Source organism: Habropoda laboriosa, unplaced genomic scaffold, assembly GCF_001263275.1.
Source record: "Habropoda laboriosa isolate 0110345459 unplaced genomic scaffold, ASM126327v1 scaffold106, whole genome shotgun sequence".
Taxonomy (NCBI): Eukaryota; Metazoa; Arthropoda; class Insecta; order Hymenoptera; family Apidae; genus Habropoda; species Habropoda laboriosa.
In genome coordinates, this window is record NW_017100224.1 from 97478 (window position 1) to 112368 (window position 14891).

At 34.3% G+C, this 14891-nt stretch overlaps 1 protein-coding gene across 1 annotated transcript in view; it reads left to right on the forward strand.

Moving 5' to 3' along the window:
* Positions 1-14891, forward strand: part of LOC108571052 (neurexin-3-like) — a gene marked incomplete at its 5' end in the record, with an annotated part of 121755 nt that overhangs the window by 96973 nt on the left and 9891 nt on the right. Inside the window, 4 exons of the mRNA XM_017933022.1 lie at positions 7124-7381; positions 7484-7488; positions 8055-8172; positions 13151-13324. Of these exons, the coding sequence (XP_017788511.1) occupies positions 7124-7381; positions 7484-7488; positions 8055-8172; positions 13151-13324 (555 nt within the window). The remainder of the gene's footprint in view (positions 1-7123; positions 7382-7483; positions 7489-8054; positions 8173-13150; positions 13325-14891) is intronic.

The window sequence follows — 14891 nt, forward strand, 5'->3', positions numbered from 1 at the left end:
ATCTTAAAAGCCTCTTTGAACTATATTATGCGACACACAAAAAAATTTCGATCGAAACAACTACTAACAACAGAATAATCGGTAAATACGACAGTCTTACTTCGTAAGGTTTTCGCCTATTCGACGTCCATTGCTTCTGCTCAGTCGGTAAGACACACGTCATTACTGCGGAATGCTGATTTAGGAATTCGTCGAAAGCGATGCCAAAAGATTAGACGACACTATCCACGCTTAGATTCTTGTCTCCTGATCCATTTTAACCGAATGAGCCACTTGTGTAACGATAAGAAGCCGAAGGTGACATCTCAACGGCTTAACCCATTTTCGGGTTTACTACCTCTACAGCCCTCATACTTTCCTATCAGTTTACTTATTAATTTACATTATGTCGCGCAAGAGCTAATTGCCACTAAATGTTAGAGAACCGAGATTCGTTCGTAAACCGCGTCTAACTGATATATACGTCAAAAAGTTGTGTATTAAATATTTATCTAAATACGTTGATCAGAATTAAAACAGTATCGCTAAAATAATCATGTTTTCATAAGTAAATATGTCGGTGTATTAGTATATTAAAAATAAAAAGGCAGTACAAATTTATTTTAATTAATGCGTGAATAAAATTGAACAATAAATGCTTTAGTTAATAACATATGTAAATATAACGGTGATGAACATTGTTTTCGATGAAAAACCCTAAATACAGAGTAATTTAATTAAAACAAAATACGTATTATTTTCTTTCGATCGCATAACCTTGCAAACTGAACTGAAATAAATACTGTTAAATATCGTATTAAACACCGTAACAATAAGATCAATTATTGAAATACTTTGCAATATAACAATAATATTCAGTTCTATTCTATACCTAATATTCCGTGTTGAAGATAGAGGTCTTATACGTGAGACATGAAGCGTTTCTATTGGTCGACAAAAATTCAATAGAGTGAGACATCGAGCGGAGAAGGTTTGACTGCCTAAAATCACGCGGTCAGACAGGGAACCCCCCGAACACACCCACGGTCCTCCTGCTCTCCTAATAAAGTGATACAGTTTATTGGACTTCTTCAGATCAGAATGTGGTGTGAATACATGTTTATCGCCTTTAAAGAAACACATGTCGTGCCTTCACCGCCTACCGCTGTTGCTATTAACAGAGAAATTATTTAAGGAGCAAATAATGCGGGGCACGTGCCTCCAGATAGTCTCGCTAATGCGTCGAGCCTCGATCCACCAGCTGTATTTTTATGTTACACTGATAAATTCACTATGTCTGACTGACAAGTGCCAGTCAGATGGCAGAAAAAATGTACCGTGAAATCTGGCTGGAGTTCTTCGCGGAAGACATATTTAGGAAATGGACCTCTTTTTTTTTTATAGGTTATGAAAGTTATTTTGATTTTTCGATAGCACTGTCAAGATTTTGCACATTAGCATAGTGTATATGTATAAATTAGTATAGATTAGTGTACAAATTAGTACTAATTTGTAAAATCTTGACAGTGCTATCAAAAGAAACAAAATAACTTTTATAACCTATTTGCATACTTTGAATATTTCACAAATTAGTATAGCGTAATATACTAATTTGTAAAATCTTGACACTGCTATCGAAGTATTTTAGAGTGCTATAGTATTTTACAGATTACTCTGACAAATTTTTTAAACAATTTTCCAGTAAATATTGCAATTGAATAAACAATATTAATTGTGCGTTTTACGATAATGGAACTCTGAAGAACTTGAGACCGCTTTAACAATTCACTAAAAATATAAATAACTAACTAGCATTCACAGTGAGAAATGGCTATAAACAGTGCTTTGACGTAAGTACATTCATCTTACCTAACATCGAGTAGAAATAAACTTGCACGGTAATGACGTCAACTCAATTGACGTCACGTATAAAAGATCTGCGGAAGGAGTCGATATCTACTGAAAACAACGCATCGTTTATACAGATGGTTTCGAAAGCATACTTACAAATTGTACAAGCTGTATAGAGGGACTTATTGAAAGGAATAAAGAGGTTTTAATTCGCAGTTAAATTCACCGCTTGAAAGATATTGATTTTCGAACAGTTGAAATAAATAAAGGATAACTCAAAATGCTTAATATATCATCGAACTGTTATTTTTACTTGTGAACTATGATTTTACTTGAAATTCTCTCTTCTGTATGTTTTATTTCTCAAACATAGCTACAGTAGTGAGGAGGTGACTTCTGCGAATTTAACTAAAGTAAAGAGAGGAGATGTGTCTGAGTGGGATACCGATATATCAAGTGTCAGTTGTTCACATACAGGAGTCGATATCGAATTACTTCGTTTCACTCGGCACGCTCGAACTCCACTCCGAAGTCCCGTTTCCAAGAATTGGCGGGTATAGCGACGAACGCTTAAGTGTGCAAAAATGCGAACGCTTATGCGTGCACTACTGTATTTGTCCACACTTTTTCCAATCCTAAGTCATCCCATAAGTTCGTGTCGAATTTAGATCAATGTTTGCAACAAACCTTTAAATTGAATAAAAAAGAACGTGAGCGCCTTCTCGTTCCACAACTTTTCCCACTTTTTTTTGGTAAGATTTTTTTATGTCGTCGCTATAGAATTTCCTTGGATTTTCGTTAATATATCTTTCACTTTCGGCACGAACTTATGGGATGACCTAATATATTTGTTATAAAAAGTGCTTTGTATTATATATACGTACAAAATGTCCAGTCGAACAAAGAATTAGGTCGTTTACAAACGAAAAATTTAAAGTATCTCTGAAACAGTTAATCTCTTGGCACGTGTTCACTATGATAGACGAGAATATCTTCGTTTCCTCTTCGAAAGCTCTTTAATTTACTGATATACATAGATACTTAACTTTTATTTAACAATCTTTCTTCTAACTAAATTTTAATTAAGAAACGATTGTAATAAGAAGTTACCACCGTTATTTCTTTTTTTAATTTATTTATTTTAAGTCTCATCAACCACTAAAATTGGGTTAATAGCGACTCAGACTATAGAATGGAATTTACAATTGTTAGAGAAGGTTGGTATTTTTTAGAAACGAGTCTTCTTCTTGTTATTTAGGTTTTATTATTAGGTGTTGTTTAGGTTTATTATTTACAATGATAAATATAATTGGGAAGACTTATTACGATAATATCCAACATTGCTAATTTTAACAGTAGGTACTCACAATCAAAAGTGAACTAAAATCATTTAAACTCCACCGCGTACCAGTATCAATAAAAAGAAAACAACACGTTCAAAATAATAAATATTCATCGTAACATATCATCTCGTCTATGAATAATATTTCACGTTTACACCTGAGCATAGTCCGCACACTAAACTTCTTTCTTGAATTAAAATATTTCCTCAAATAACATATATTAAACCCTCAAAATGGCCGTAATTCTAATTAGAACACTTCGTTACATTAACCAGGAGAAATTAATTACAAATTTTCATTTGAACGTAAAGCATCCATTGCCATCAGAAAAGTTCTCATTTTCTGTAGAAACACTCTCGAATAACTCCCTAAAAATACGCTCGTCAATCGTGACACAAGCAACGACGGAGAAGTAAATAGAACGACGAACAGAGAAGCCATCGCTGCAGTGCCTAAAATGACACCATGAACATCGTCCTCCTGGCAGATTCTACGAGCCTGATAGGCTTGTCAGTCAGGCTTATTTTTTCTCGGCATACCGAAAATTATTATCCATAGCACCGTGTCGCGGAACGAGAAGCCTGATGATGAGAAAGCTCGTTCAGTTTGTTGCTTTCCTATTACAAGGTGGTATTTAACTCGCCCATGGCAGATCACATGGGTGACTCGTTCGTTGTGTTCGATCCCGGTCGCATCCTCGGTTTCTAGTCGCCTAATAAAAAAATAGCCGTATTATCGATCTCTGCCAATCGATTTTACCTCCTCTGCTAAAATTGACGGGCTTGGGACCTCCAGGATAACCATGCTGGCCTGATCAGTGTCTCATGGTACTCCACATATCCGACATAAATATATATGTACATATATGTACATATGCACTATCTTATTATTCGAACTGAATCACTTTTGAATTTTCATCGAAGTCTATACATTTGCGGTCCTTGACTCTTTCTCAATATTTTGCTTTACGTGTTATCATTGCAAAATATTGTTCATTTAAACAAGAATATCAAGTTGAGAACTGTAATTGTTGGTAGGTAAGTAGGAAAATTTACGCAGGAACTGCGTAATTGTATGTAGCGAAAAGAATGTACTCAAGAATGTGTCAAGACTTCGGACGGGCCTTACGGTCTAGAAGTGGAAGATTGTGACGTCATCGTTGTTAATCAGTCGATAATGATAGAGCGAGGATATCGCAGTTACTCTTCGATCGCAAGTGCTCTTCTTACTCTGGCATGAACAGTCGGTAACGGACGGGCAGTCGATAAACGATCAAAGCGATAATTTCGGGCGCTCAATCAGTAATCGACCAGTAGTCATTTTTCTAATTTTCATCCTATCTTTACGAAAATAGTACCAGTGGATTGGTGAGGATCTCCCGGTGAAAATGAGTACAAACACGACATTAATTGTAACCTTAAGAATGATCATTTTCAAACTAACCTTAAAAATCTGGAATATTTAAATTGATGACTGGTGGAATTACTCTGACTGCTATGTCATGTTTGGATTCATTTTCATCGAGAAAATCTTACCAATTGATTGGTACTATTTTCATGAAGATAGGATGAAAATTAGAAAAATTGAAATTTTTTAAATTGAATGTTCATTACAACGGTATCCCTATCAGTGCAGACCTTGTTGATGGCGGTCATAGTCCTCGATTGTTTTTAACACGTTCACTGCTAGCAGAAAACAAATAACACACTGGGTAATATATTCTGGACCGAATATGCTGCGTTGATGGCAGCGAACGTGTTAACTCCCGAGTCTTCCACACGTTCTACGGTTGCCACGCAACACTTTTCAAATAATAATCGTATTACCAATAATACTAATGAAATATCTAACTGTGTCAATGTTTCTTCCCATTTTCACCAATCTCTTAAGTATCAACTTCTCCCTATTCTTCTTTAACATTATATCATCGTATTTTCCTTTTATTTTTAGTTATTGTACTTTGCATATCCGACGAGTATCTTTATTCTTTTGTACTAAATTACGATTCAACCCGTTAGATAAATAAATGAGTAAATCACATATGTATGCAACGAATTTTCGAAATTATCTCGAAAATGGAACTTCAAACATCAAATCTTTAGCCTTTAATGTCAGCTTACTAATTTCGTTACTGTATCGGGGATATACAAAACTTTGTACAAAATCTACTAATTATTTAAATCTGTAAAATTTTCCTAGAAAATTTCATTCATGCTCGCTCGTTTTACCAAAAACATTATTATGCTCGTTGGTAACCCAAGCAGCTTGCACTCACAGCTAAAAATCTCTTCCTGCAGCTCGTTAGAATTTATTTCACGTTGTACAATTTTAACAGAGAAACTAGCAAACAAATAATATTTACCTTCTGTTATTTAAAAACATAACATTTACTATTGCTACAAAGAAAAATAATTCACATTCGTTTATTAATAATTCACCAAATAAATATAAACGTAAACAGATACTTTCCATTATAGGACAAATATTGTAACGTCTTTTCTACTATACGAAAATTTTTACATCTCGTTTCTGTTATATTATTCCTTTTCCTCCGTTCAGTTGTCAATAAATGAACGTAAATCATTTTTCATCGTACTAATAGCAAATATTACGTTCCTAAATAAAATAACATAAGCATTATTTATTCACTACCTTCTCTGTTGAAATTATCCAGCGCTAAATAGATCCGAATGAGGTGTACGGAGACTTTTTTAACCGACACGAGTGTGTGTGTCATACATACAAAGGGCAGATCGAACCCTAACGAGTTCCACGCGCGTCATGTTAACCTACTCTCAAAACCAACCAAATTTAGACCCTACAAAGGGAAAGGGTCTCGAAGCAAATCCACAGGAAGGAGTGGGGAAGGGTATACACACATTCGTTTCTATCTTCTTCTAAGGTACACGTCGGCTGACAAGTGGACTGGCCACTGGTGACCCATGCCAGATCTCTAGTGGCTTCTGTTCGCCTGCTCAGTGGTCAAACAAAAACATTTGTCAGCCGGTGAAACGAAATAAATTATCCCTTCGATTCTTTCGAACCCGTGTGAAGAAGAAGAAATACTTCACTTACGTGTCATTTTTCTTTTATGACTTGCGAGATCTTCTTGATAACGATTTGGAAACTTGTTCTTGGATAATTGTGCTGCTTAAAGGGATTTTGCGTATTGGAGAAGAAATGTTTGTTTGCAAGATGTTATGATTTTTGATAGTATCAGGTCATCGCATAAATTTTTGCCCAAAGCGAAAAATGTTTTAGTGAAAATCTTACCAAAAAAGAATAGGAATAAATTGTGAAACGAGAAGGTGCTTTGGTTTTTTTTTTTTTGTCAAATTTAAGGGTTTGTTTCAAATATCGATCTAAATTATAGAATTCGACACGAAATTACTGGATGACCTAATAGTTTAATGCAAGTACGTATAAATTTTTCTTCGTTCACTCTTTGAAACCATTTAGATTATCTATGAAAATTTTCTCGTACCAGCATAACTAGAGAAAATAATTACCCTATACAATATAACATTTTGAATATTATTTGTAACATCCTGAAGTAACGCTCTAAATATTTCGCGTTAATCGTTATTTGTAAGAATTATTAGGGAATCGTTAGATCTGTCGGAAAGTCTTATCGCTTTTTCTGCACTTTATTTAAGTGATATTATTATTACTATTTTCTTTTTTAATTTGCGATATAATTGCAATATAATTTGCGATATACTCCATCTCTCTGGTAATTTATTAATGTCTTAAATTAATACTAAAATAGTTTTCAAGAGTGTATACGGTGTAATAAAATTGAGACCAATTGGGAATTCAAGGGAAATATTTTAAACAATGTTAAAGGCCGCGATAAACATAGCTGGAATAAACGACAGAACCTTTTACAACAGACCTAATAAAATGTCCGATTAAACGGACCTCGCTCTAACATTTATTGCTATTTACAGGTCGTCAATTGACGGTGTTCAATAGTCAATCGACCATTCAAGTTGGTGGTCGATGGAATCGCAACAAAGGAAGGGTAGAGAGACCCTTTTTGGGAATAATCGCCGGCCTGGTTGTGAACGGTGCACGAATTCTCGAATTGGCTGCCACAAAAGACGGACGAGTCACCATTAGGGGAGATGTTCAGCTTTTACCTCCCGGAAGTCTTCTGGATCGTGCAGCTCCTTTGCAAAGAATGCAACAGGTGAAATTTCCAACTAGTAAACATTCAAATAAACGATCAAAAATAATTAATACTGTAACTGTTTAAATTATCGAATATTACTATACGGGAGGTTAATTAATTTCGTTTCGTAAAGTAGGACAGGTGAATCCTCTTCGTTTCAGATTTTTCATTCATTACTTCCAATTTTTCCCCGCTCGTTGTAATTAGTTTTCACATAAATTCAGGAAATTCTATCAAGTGGTACCCAGGATTTTATAACTTTAGTTAACGACCGGTGTACTTAGTTTATAAATTATAGCATAAAACTCTGTTCTGAATTGCGATCATAAAAATGTTATTTGTAAGAAAAAAGTAATGCCTTAAGTATGAATATTATGTAGATAACGAGCTACAAGGATTTACCATGCGAGCAAGGATTCGTTGAATATTAATATTTCAAATATAAGTGGAATCTTTTGCAACGAAAAATCAACGCTATATCTGAATTAACACCGAATCGAAAGAATTGCAAATTTGCAATACTCTTCCAGCGTTGAAGCAATTACACTAACTGGTTATAACACGAAGTATACAATAACGACAATATGAACTTGTTTGCACAGCATTATTTTCAATTTTCGCGTTTTTATTCAAAGACGTTGAAAATAACGAAAGTTGGCCTATATTTCGAGCAACACAATTAAATTCCATATATTTTTTCGGTGCAGACGCCAGCTTCCGGTTTCCCGGGCGTCATGGACGACCTGATATTTTCTGGTGCAGGAAGCGGTTGCGCCGCAGACGACGAGGACGAAGAATGCACGCCGATCTATGAACCTGGTTCCGGTAAGTGTAAGTAACATTTCCAAAGGGCGTAAGTAATTCCTTCTGCACGTTTCCTCGCAGAGGAATTTCTTGTACGTACCTAACTCCTGTATCTCGCACGTATCGATATTTCATATACGTGAAACGTTATATGTATATACTTTCTGACAATTATTTCACATTGGTTACACGATATTTTGTGTAAAAAGAAAGACAAATTATTCGATAAACATTATTCTCTGTACGTCTGCAACCTAATTTGTTCGGGGGGAGGCCAAATTGCATCAAATCGATAGTCGATGAAAACTTTTTTAACGAAATACGTGTAAACAATCGCATGCGTATTGTACAAGAACGTATTGATATTAATTTGATTCCAAGTTTGTTTCAATTCTGTTCAATATGCATTGGAAACATTTTTTTGTTATTAAACAATTCCCTTGGCAACTTGATTTTTATTTATTTTTTTTTTTTTCGACAGGGTCTATGGATGATTCTGTTAATTGAAAGTGTGACATATGTGAGAAAGACACTCGCAGTATGCCCTTTTTGCATGTGTTTTTGTGTTTTTATGGGTCTTTTGATAAGTCGTGGGGTTTGGTTCTTTTCAGTCTCCAATCAAATATTTTTGGCATCAAATGAAAAAATAAACGTGATTTAATTACACAAAAAGTTTTAATTACACGTGTTTGTATGGCTTAAAATTTATACTTTAAACAACGCTGATAAGTGATATTTATTAAAACCAATTCAAAAGTTCTTGAATTTAATGTATTATCGCTTGAAGATAGAGTTTTTAAATTATTTCTGTTATAATTTAGAAATTATCACTGTAATTTAATGTATTATTGTTATAGGTAGTTCTAATTACTATTACAATGAAAATTACAGTTGAACATATATATATAGATAGATGTATTGGCATATCTGTAACATATAATTATAATTAAATTTCCATCTGAAATGAATTTACTTTTAAGATATATCATTCGTTAGGTAATAGTATTTCAAGTAAAATATTCCTTTACCATTTTTCAATCCGATCATTCGTTCTCGAGTTATATGCGAAATATTGCTTTCTCGCTAGTGGTCGCATCACCGGTACGTTTCTATATAAGAGCGTCAAACACGCCATCTAAATGTGTAGTGTGAAAGGAGAGACGTTTAGCACTCCCCTAGACAAGGATGGAAACACATATAAATTGGTAAGGCACTGTCGTCATTTGGCGGCACTTACCACATTTTTTTTCAACTAATATATTTGAATTATTTTTTATGCGATACAACGGAAAAATCACGTTTATTGTGTGAAATGAAGTGTTATTACTTAGTAATATTTTTTTAAAAGAATCTTATTCGTATCGAAGTAAAATTAATATCAGCATCATAAATAGAACTTCTATAAATACCATTATTTATTTTATTATTATTAATTTAATGCTACTCCTTTATATTTTATATAGAAACTATAATTATTTTTAGATTAGGTTTGTGATTTCTTTTTTAAATAAGTAACACGAATAAATGATTTAAAATATAGAATATATAACAGTTCATTATGAGCAACAATTAAACGTAAATAGAATATCCATAGTTAAAATTAAACGATCTCTTCTTTATATAATTAAGAACAACATATTCCGCTGAGTAATTAAACATTTCGTTGTTACGTGTAAAGAGATACGTCTCAAGTTTCTTGCATAATCCGAAAATCTCAATGAAACATGATTCACAATTAATTTAAGGTCAAGCAGACTATTAAAAATAAAGTAATAGAGCTCTGTTTTCATTAGAATCACAGAATACTTTGTGTGCATGATCATTTGAATGGTACGCAACATCTTTTGCTTCAATGACAAATAATATGATGAAAGTTACATTCTTTTACTCGCAATTAACACGAAACTTTAAACTGTTCAAATTTTACTCGTGATACATATACACAATACATATAAATTATGATTTAATGAAAATGTTTGAAAATAACACTTATTTTTAGTTGAACACTGACTTATTTATGTACATATAAATACTTACATATATTCTTCGCATCTACAGTTATTTAAGAAAGAAGTAAACGACTACATTACTGGATTTGTTTCAAATAAACATGATTTTACGTTTCTCCATAGCCAGAAACAACATCATTTTTCACCGCTTATATGTAAATCTGATGTCTATTATACAGGGTGAACCAATAAGAATTACCAACTTAAATATTTCCGGAACCATAAAAGTTAGAAAAAAGTTTCTGCAATAGAAAGTATTTAGTATGAAAGAAACTGTGACTTGATTTTTAAAGAGCTCTAAAGTGTACGGAATTCTATGAACAAATTAAGAATAATAGAACATTTCTTAAGAAAGTTTTTATCTAATGAAAAATATGACTTGTTGCTTTACTTTGAATTACTGTCTTATTTTTCATATTATGCGATTTTTTAATTATAATAAAGCTATACTTCTTCAACAAATTTTCCTTCCGTCCTTTTCTTTTGTACCTGTCCCGGTTTGGTGATAAAAAAAATATAAAAAACAGAGATGATCTTCACATATATTCAGCGACTTTCGCAGCAAACCACTTTCATTCGAATACTTTAACGAAATATTAACGAAATAAAATTTGCTATCTCCTACCCTAATAAATAATCGAGAACAGCATCTTTAGATGAAAATGGCGCGAGCTAAGGCGGAATAGGAAACACCTTATATAATATACATATGTATCCATGCACGATTGGGTTTACATATCGCACAGCATGCCACCTTTTCGTCTTCATGCTTGCCAGGTTGTATCTTCGACTCATTTGCATATTTGGGAACCCCGACTGGCACCCCTCCTTTCTCTTTCTTGTCGACCTCCTCGCTCGCTCTGCCAGCCGATTCGAAAATATTCTCCGGTTGACTAAAAACTGAATTAATACAATCCCTTTAATAAGCTGACACAATTGACGCAATTATACGAGGTATCCAGCAGCTAATGGGTAATTTTAGAAGTGTGACATTTTACACAATGAAAAAAAAATCGATGCCAAGAAGAGTACAAGACATAAAGGCGCGGTAACTTAACAGTATTTTTGTAACATTTTTTACTAAGACAGAAAATTTAATAGTGTGAAATTAACCATGGCTTCTGCAAGAAGGTTGTTCGTTCATCGAAATCGTGCACTTATTAATTTTAATGTTTCATACAACGACATGTTTCATAAATTGTATCAAGTTCCTTCGTTATCTCGTCGTGAATTGTGCATGTTACATTTTTCACTGTGCTTTTCGTACGTCAACGCGACGAATCTTTTTTAGGTTATCCAGTTACGCGGGATATTTGAATTATGGATGTTAAAAAGTTTGTAATTCTTTGTGTAATTATCAAAGGGTTAGAAATTTGTAATGTAAAATTGCTTGGAAGTGTAAGTGCGACGGTAAGGATATGAAATGCAGAAATATGTGGTAACTACAAGTATATTTTATTAAGATTAGATTTTGTTGAAATTGGTCAAAATAATTTCCAATCCAAATGAAGGCATATCTGAGCAATTAGTTTTTATCAAATATTCCCTAATACGAAACTTGTATTTTTAACAAAAATACATAGCACGTGATAATCTAATTTTACAAAATAGCCCATCTCGATTTATTTTCTCAAGAGTAATTGAATCTGTTTGCAATTAATGCCTAATAGAACACGGCTTAAAGGTTAAAGCTATTAAAGACTGAAGTTATGAAACTTGACTTTATTTAAATTTGGAGCTAAACAGAACGTCGACAAATATTTCCACAAATATGAAAGCTTTCGTGCGTTGTTTAAAGGAGATGTAAATAGTTTTGTTAACGTTCCATATCCTTTGCTTTTAACCCATTGAGTGCTATGAACGCAGGTATGCGTCCAGTAAAATGTCCGTATGAACGATGAATGTGTTTGGAACATGTTATAAAAACGTTTTATCCATCATTTCTAACTTTATACCGTACTAACTTTCCACAGTACGCAATTTACGAAGTATTGCCCAGTAATAGTTATTACACGTCACACGCTATCCACAGGATTTTATTTTCAGCGTATCCAACTCTCAAAGCATGAATGAAAACAACAAAAAATAAAAATTGCAAAGTTTTCTAATTTTCCTCAATCTTGGAACATTCAGGTTACCACAAAAACAGTTTCTCAAGGTGTTAAATTAATTACAAAATCATTTACGCAAAATGATACAGCACGAAATATAAACTTAGCATTCTTTTTCTCCGTTTACCATTAAATCATCTTCTAGAATTCAATAATTACCTAATTCTTCAAATACGAAATCTAGCAATGATTTCAAATGCCTGGTAATTCTAACAATAGCACAAATTGTGACAAATACGCATAATTGCAGCAATTCCCCAACAATTCAATAAAATTTGCAGCAATTTAATCCTCGGTAGGCAGTCTGGGTCGTTAATGACCCAACCGAAATTTCACCGCGGTATTTCTTTGAAACGAATTTTGTATTTCTATTGAAGAAGGTTTTAAACATTTGACTTTAATAAGTATCCCAAAATTTTTCAGATTTTTTGAAAACTTGGAACGATAAACATAAACGACCCAGTTTACCTACGAAGTGTGAAAAAATATGTTTACCTACGGAGGGTAAATAAAATGAGATTCGATTTTTCAAATTTGCACCAATTTAATAAGATGAGTTATTCTACACGAAGTACATCGGTACACGTTATCACGTGCAGCCGAGGACGATCCTTTGAAAATTGAAAGCTGAATTGAAAGGTGAAACAAGCCGTACACGTCGTGAACAAAATACTCCAATCAAACGCGCATTCTATCGCCTATTATCGGCCATCCAAGCCATCCCGTCACATCCCCTTGGCTCGTGGTAACCATATTTTCGTTTCTCGTTACACCGATGACGCAAACTGTGCCTGGAAACCACGCAATCATACGGGAATTATGCGAACGCCGCGCGCCACCGTACGCAATTTCAATGATCACCAACCCCTCTGTTTGCAGACGACATAATAACGCCTGTCTACGTCGCGCCGACGAGGTCACCGACAACTCTCAGGCCGAAGCATCACAAGGAGAACATTCAGGAACGTCCTTCCTGCGACGACGAGGAGGACTGTGAGGAGGGCTCCGGAGAACCGGTCACCACCGAAGAGATCTTCGTCACATCAGCCACTGGTCCGTCTCTTTCCTTCTCATTTTTTTCTTTTTCTCTCTCTCTCTCTCTCTCTCTTTTCATTTATTCACAGCTTTTCTCCTCGGAACACTCTATTTCCCTATGCTCACGAACGAATCACACGATCCCCGGTTGGTATTGATCTTCCACGCACGCTTTTCTCTTCTCGTCCACTTCCTAGTATGTACACATACGTGCTCGTAGAGACAGAGCATCTCCAAGTAGTTTCAAAAGAGTCTTTTGTTACACAGAGATAAATTGGAAATTTATCTGGTGCTAGGAGATTTTTAGGTGCCATAGTATGTATTCGGTTGTCCGTAAAATTCGTGTCGATTTTTAAGTAAATGGATAAACTACGTATTTTAAAACAATTATTTTTTTTATTAGATAAGAAATGTGTCGGTGATCATGAAAGTGGCCTAAGTCGTGTATCTTTCATTTCAGAATTTTCTCTTTGGACATATTAAAAAATAGCTTTTCTTTATGGAAAAAGATATTTCACGAAATTTAATATAACTCTTTTTTATGAGAAGTTCGACGCAACGCGAAATAAGTGATAAAGTCAATCTCTTTTTAGATTCGAATAAAGAAATAATTGCTTGAAAATATGGAGTTTATCTATTTGTTGAAAGATCGACACGAATGTTCCGGACAACCCAATATTTCTCGATTTTCTCGAGAAGACAAAGTGGAACTTAAGTGAATATTGATGAACGGATGTTTCGCTGTTTAAACTGCACTTGAGAGAGATTTTCGATAAATGGCATATCATTTAGGAGATACAGTATATTCTCCACAACTGTCAGACCGTAAGAAAGCTAAACTTGACACTCGTAGAGTCCGGGACTACGTTTTCGAGCCTCGCGCCCGCCTTTGTAGTTTGCCGAACGTAGACAAGGACAGCGAATAAAAGATAAGCATGAAACGTGAGTCCAGGCAACCAAGCGATTTAAATATCAACTTTTTTAATTTTACGTTTTTTTATCCCGAAAGTTTTCTTAAAATATTGATGAGATTTTTCTGATGAAAATGACATAAAACACAGCATAATTTGAACAACATTTACTTATTAACACGTTCACTGTCACGCCAGATTTACAGGTTGCTGAAAAAAAATTTCAAATGAAAAAAAGTAAAATTAAAGAATTTATATTTTTCTATTATGAATTGTCGAGCCGTGAAATCTCGTAAAAGAAACCGAGTGGTGTAGCGTTACACGCTTGACTGACAGCGAGCGAGATAACATAGGCGCAGAAATGACGCAGCCTAGGCGTAGGACCATCTATACTGACACTTGTAGAATCCAAACTGACTGACACTTGTAGAATCCAAACTGACTGACACTTGTAGAATCCAAACTGACTGACACTTGTAGAATCCAAACTGACTGACACTTGTAGAATCCAAACTGACACTTGTAGAATCCAAACTGGCTGACACTTGTAGAGACATTACTGCAGTCGGTGGAAGGGATATAGCGACGTGGTAAATTCAATGGAAGATTTAAGGCGGGCTTCTCGTGTAACAGCAGTGAAATTGAACGATTCTTCTGCATCTTTTTTTTTTTGG